Raw genomic sequence first — 5,599 nt, forward strand, 5'->3', positions numbered from 1 at the left:
TTTTATGTTTCAAAAAATGAACTTTCAATGTTCTGTATTAAAGAAACTTTCAGATCATGTCTACTATTAGTGGGTTGAAACAGAACGTGCAAATACGCTAACGGTAAACAAGTTTTTTCTAAAATTAAATTATGTTTTTTTATGCAAATATAATTTATTAATGTGTAAAAACTAAAAAAAAATTATTAAAACGTCTTGCACAATGTTTGCACAAAGAAGTAAAATGTGTTTTAATTATTCCGAAAAATAACGTAATAAGTAAACTATATGGGAATTTTATTTTTTTTTTTAAGTAGTTTTAACAACATTTTTGTCCATTTTGTGACTATAGATTTGTCTACCTATATACTTATATATATATAAAGATTAACAATATCTTGTGTTGTCTTTTAAAACATTCTGACTTTAAGACATATTGAAATAATCACGAAAATTTTGTGGTGTTTGTTGAACAAGTTTTTCAGCTATTTTACTTCCGTCATCCACGCCTCCATTATTTTTGTTATAGAAAACAGTAAAGTAAACAATTAAACCAATTATGATAAGAAGAACTAAGCCAGAACATATAAATCCCAATAACATATTACACGCACATTCGCAGCAACTAAAATTTTAAATAAGCCAAAATATTATTAACTTTGTTAATTAGGATAAAAACTGTGGATATTAGAACACATAACATAAAAGAAAAAAATTTTATTCGTAATGAAATAACTTAAAAAATGTTATTTTTATTTGGTGTTTTAATTAGCTAATCTATAAAAATTAAAAATGTATATAATCAATTAATTGCAGACTGTCTAAAACGATATATTAAACATATTAATTAGAAATTATGTTGTTATGTATATAAATACATAATATTTTAAAATTACTAAAATATTTAAACTTCAAATATTTTCAATGCTGCATTTTACTTAGCCATTTTAAAATATATTTAACATAAAATATTGTTTAGATATTTTGTTTAAATCAGCTCGAATATACTTTAATATTAAAAAATACAATGTATTAGTTTTTACTTTCATATGGCACAATTAACATTAATTTCAAGAACTAATTAATTAATTTAAAATTATGCATTTATTATAATTATCCACAATTTTAATTTATTTTACGCCTGTTTAGAAACAAAACAATCGTATAAAAATTTTTATTTCATACCAACAAAAAACTTTTCCAGGACATTTTATACATTCCCAACACGCTTTACACATTGTTGTATGATCTGAACTTGTATATATATATAAGTACAAATATTTTATAAAGTATATATGTAGATATAAAAATAAACTGTTTAACAGTCCGTAATAAAATACTTTTGAAACTTTTCAAAATCAAAATAATAATATTAATATGGAGCTTTGGCATAAATATAAAGGTTAATCTAAAACTGCAAAAATTTAGGTAACGTTATCTTTACACATTTTCTGTAAATTTGTTTAATCACTTTATGTATATACATAGTAACCACAAAATATATTTACAAAGTGAAACATTATTGATTAAATTATATGTTATCTCAATACAATGATAAGTATTTCTGATAAAATACTTGCTTACTAAAACAAAATAGTCTGATCAACACCAATAAAAATTTGAACTCATCGTATTAATTGATGAAACCCATACCAATCAAGAGATTAAGCTCATTATTTCAATATTTTATGAGTCAACATAGTCGTAACCTGGTGAATTTCTTTTACTGCTGAAACTTCACCATGAAAGTAATATATGCATAATTGTTACAATTGATTAAGACATACATACATATATATCTATTCAAAAGTATTTAAGTTCGTTTAATGCGAAAACAATGTAAAAAATAAATATATCAAATAGTTTTTTATCTAAAATTCGTTAAATAACGGCTTTTGTGTTTTTGGCTTATTTGATAAACCAATAAAGTTATATTTAAACTAAATATAAGTTTTGACACATCAGCTACGACAAACTCACAATCGGGTTTCCTCGCAGACCTTGATATATCGTCATCAATCTGTTACCGAAGGTTTGTTTTGGCGATCCGTTTGCTGCCGACATAGCAACCAGGGAACATAAATGGATTATTTTGTTTAAGGAAGGTTTAGGTATTTAGGCAAGAAATGTTTTTGTTTACAGAAATTTACAAAATAAATAAAATATTATCAGAGAAAATAAATTCAAATGAGGAATATCATAAACAAACCACAAAAGCAAAATAAAGCTTTAATTATATTTATGTGTATTTAAATTAATAAATAAATTAAATTTTTAAAAACTTTAATTGTTATGTAATTAAATTAAGTTAATAATTCTATTTATTAATGTATATATTAATGTAGTTATTTTCTTTAAAAATAAAAAGCAATATTTTTCGATACTCTTACAGAACCTCAGACTTTTATTCAATCAAAAATAAACTTCTTTAATAATAAAATAAAATTTAGTGTTTTTATTTCTTTTTTAACTTTAAAAGTTCAAACTTCTCAAAATATATTAAACTTATCAAAAACTTTAATAATGAACTTCTTTAATAATAACTTGTGAGGATGGACATCTTTAATATTGTGAGGGTGAACATTTTAATTAATTTCCAACCTATATAAACCAAATAATACAGTACATTTTTAATAATAGTTGTTGCAGATATCTGAAATAATATTTGATTAATTTTTATTTAATATTAAATTATAAGCAACTTACTAAGACCCACCCCAGCATGCACGCAACTGCAACACGTGAAGTAATCTGAAACTGCTAATAATAAATAGAGAAATATATATCGATGAGGTAATAAATGCATATCTTCTTTATCCACGTAAATTTATTTAAATAAATAAATAAAGATTTATTTATAAATTATTTATTATTGTATTAATAAACAATTCAAAATACGATAAAAAATACTAATACCGGCGCATTTCATAAAACAAACAATTACATATGTCAAAAGAATTCGCCGCAAAAAGATCACAAAATTTGCAAAGTACACAACTCGAACAGTACGAAAGCAAGAAACGTAACAAACGGGAAAGTAAGCAAACCACCACCAAACAGCAAGAAAACGTTTATATGTGCGCTGCACAAAAAGCTCGTCTGATCAGTGTATAAGAAGTTGCATTTTTGTAAGAAATCAATGACTCTTGTATGATCATTCAGTGGTATTATATGTCAAAACAATAAAACAAAATAATATCTGACATGAAAGCGGTTTTATCTCGCAGACACTTCAACAAGGCAAAAACCAACGGTGAATAGGACAATTATAAAAATGCCCTCGCCGCCTACAAAAGGGCAAAAAGAGAATCATGGAAAGTTTCTGCTCAGAGAATCAAAACTTAAGGAGTAGCGCTAGAATCCACAGAGTCATCTCAGCCACACTAATCCCATTGGGCTTCAAAAAAGACCTGATGGTCTTTATATCAATGACTGCAAAGAGTCACTTATACTTCTTACAGACGTACACTTTCCGGAATCTACAATTTACGACCAATTAAACTCCTCGCTCAGTTCTCTGATGACCAACAGGCCCAGAAACAATGACTGGAAGACTGTCCGTAAAATCTTCACTGAAGGTGAAATTAAATGAGCGATCAACCCATTTCTCCTTTCAAAGCCCGTGAAGCAGACGGATTATTTCCTGCACTCCCACAAAAGGGACTCACGCACCTTAAGCTCTACCTAATTAATATCTTTAGAGCTGGGTTGGCGATGGGAATCATTCCCACTAATTGGAAGGAAGCAACTGTTAAATACACACCTAAAGGAGGAGGTAAATCTATTGAACTTCCTAAATTCCTTAGGTCTATAAGTTTGACTTTATTTCTTCTAAAAACTATTGAGAAGATAATGAAAAGGCATATAAGGAAAAAGAATTTATCTATAAATCTACTTCACGCCTTCCAGTATGTCTACCAACAAAATAATTGGATTTATTTTGCATTACTCAGTCTTACTAATACGATACCTAAGTCTGTAGACTGTAAAAAATTTGCGGTGGGTTGCTTTCTTGATATTGAGGAAGCATCTAACAATACTGATCACTCAAATATCGAAAGATGCCTCCATGATAGAGGAGCCGATGGTACGATACGCACATGCATAAGCAATGTCCTAAGAAATGAGGTGGTTAAATCCATTCTGGGTAATGCCGAAATAAAAGCACATACTGCAAAAGGATGCCCTCAAGGGGGTGTATTATCCCCACTTCTGTGGTCAATTGCAGTGGTCAAGCTCTTGCATCGACTCAGTGCCAAACATTTCGAGGTACAAGACTTTGCTGACGAAATAGTCATACTTGTCAGGGGTAAATATGAAGACATGATCTCACATCAACTCCAGGAAGCCCTGAACAATTGTAGCTAGATGGTGCAGAGAAGTAGGATTAAATGTAAATCCAAAAAAAACAAGTCTGGTTGTCTTCACAAAGAAAAGGAAAAGAGTACTTTTAAATAGCCCATTCCTGAATGGAGAAGAGCTATCAGCCGTTACACAGGTAAAGTACCTGGGAATGATTCTGGATGAGAAATTTCTCATGTAGATAACGTTATACGAAGGGCCAGAGAGGCATTATAGACCAGGAGAAATCTCATTGGTAAACACGGTTCCTTAATGCAAAACTTAGCCTTTGGATGTACACATCTATTGCTAGGCCAATTGTTACTTATGGGTCATCCATTTGGTATAAGAAAGCTCAGCAGAAGACTGTGATAGACAAGCTTGGTAAGCTGCAGGGATTAGCCTGCATAATGACAAGTGGTGCGATCAGAACTAGTCCGACAGCAGCCCTAGAGGTTGGATTGGGGCTCTCCCCGCTCCACCTACTAGTCAAAAAGGAAGCAATGACTTTTATTACCAAGCTACAGTTGATTAGTAATCAGTTAACAAGATTACTCGATAACTCCCTGTTAGGTAGGGAAATGCAAAGAAAGGAAGGACTAAACATCACCATATGTGACATTTACTTACCTACATTCAACTTCTACCAAAAGTTCTTAATACTAATACCAGACAGAAATGAATGGGAACGGAACAAACCTTCATTCGCTGGAGACTATCATCTGTGGTACACGGATGGCTCCAAAACGATGGAAGGAGTGGGTGCAGGAGTATACGGAGTAAAACCTAAAGAGGAAACATTTGCGAATATGAGTTAAGAAAAGTCAGTTTTTCCGGCTGAAGTACACGCAATTGAACTATGTCTCAGGATATATAAAGGGAAACCTTTCACAGGAAAAAACATATATATCTTTTCTGAAAGTAAATCGGCACTCCTAGCACTACACTTACCTCGAGTAAGCCCAAAACTAGTGTGGGAATGCCTTCTACTTCTCAAAGACCTTGCTGAAAGGAACAGGGTCCACTTAATATGGATTCGAGGGCACAGATGAACTAGGCACAGATGAGGGAAACGGAAAAGCAGATGAACTAGCGAGAAAAGGGGCGGCCTTATTTTATAATGGGCCACAACCATTCTGCGGTCCTTCGTGGAGCTTTTTCAAATCTAAACCTAATAAGTGGCTGAAAAAAGCAGCTCAGACTGATTGGGATAATACAATTGCCTGTAGACAAGCCAAAGAACCCATGCCGTTTCGATCAAAAGCCAAAACTAGGGAAC

General features: G+C 31.1%; 1 protein-coding gene across 1 annotated transcript; it reads right to left on the minus strand.

The window, feature by feature from the left end:
• Nucleotides 1-259: 259 nt before the first annotated feature.
• Nucleotides 260-1,306, minus strand: LOC119677033 (protein midgut expression 1-like). The gene is made up of 2 exons (XM_038088304.1): nucleotides 1,165-1,306; nucleotides 260-604 (listed from the first exon to the last, which is right to left on the minus strand). The coding sequence occupies exons 1-2, from the start codon at nucleotides 1,215-1,217 to the stop codon at nucleotides 406-408; spliced, it is 252 nt and encodes an 83-aa protein (XP_037944232.1). The 5' UTR covers nucleotides 1,218-1,306; the 3' UTR covers nucleotides 260-405.
• Between the last annotated feature and the right edge of the window lie 4,293 nt (nucleotides 1,307-5,599).

The sequence above is a fragment of the Teleopsis dalmanni genome, chromosome 1 (genome assembly GCF_002237135.1).
Source record: "Teleopsis dalmanni isolate 2A chromosome 1, ASM223713v2, whole genome shotgun sequence".
NCBI classification, from domain to species: Eukaryota; Metazoa; Arthropoda; class Insecta; order Diptera; family Diopsidae; genus Teleopsis; species Teleopsis dalmanni.

Coding starts and splice junctions, on each gene's coding strand:
- LOC119677033 (XM_038088304.1), bottom strand. CDS start 1,217: ATGTGTAAAGCGTGTTGGGAATGTATAAAATGTCCTGGAAAAGTTTTT. Junction 605..1,164: donor CCTGGAAAAGTTTTTTGTTG/GTATGAAATAAA, acceptor TTAAAATTTTAG/TTGCTGCGAATGTGCGTGTA.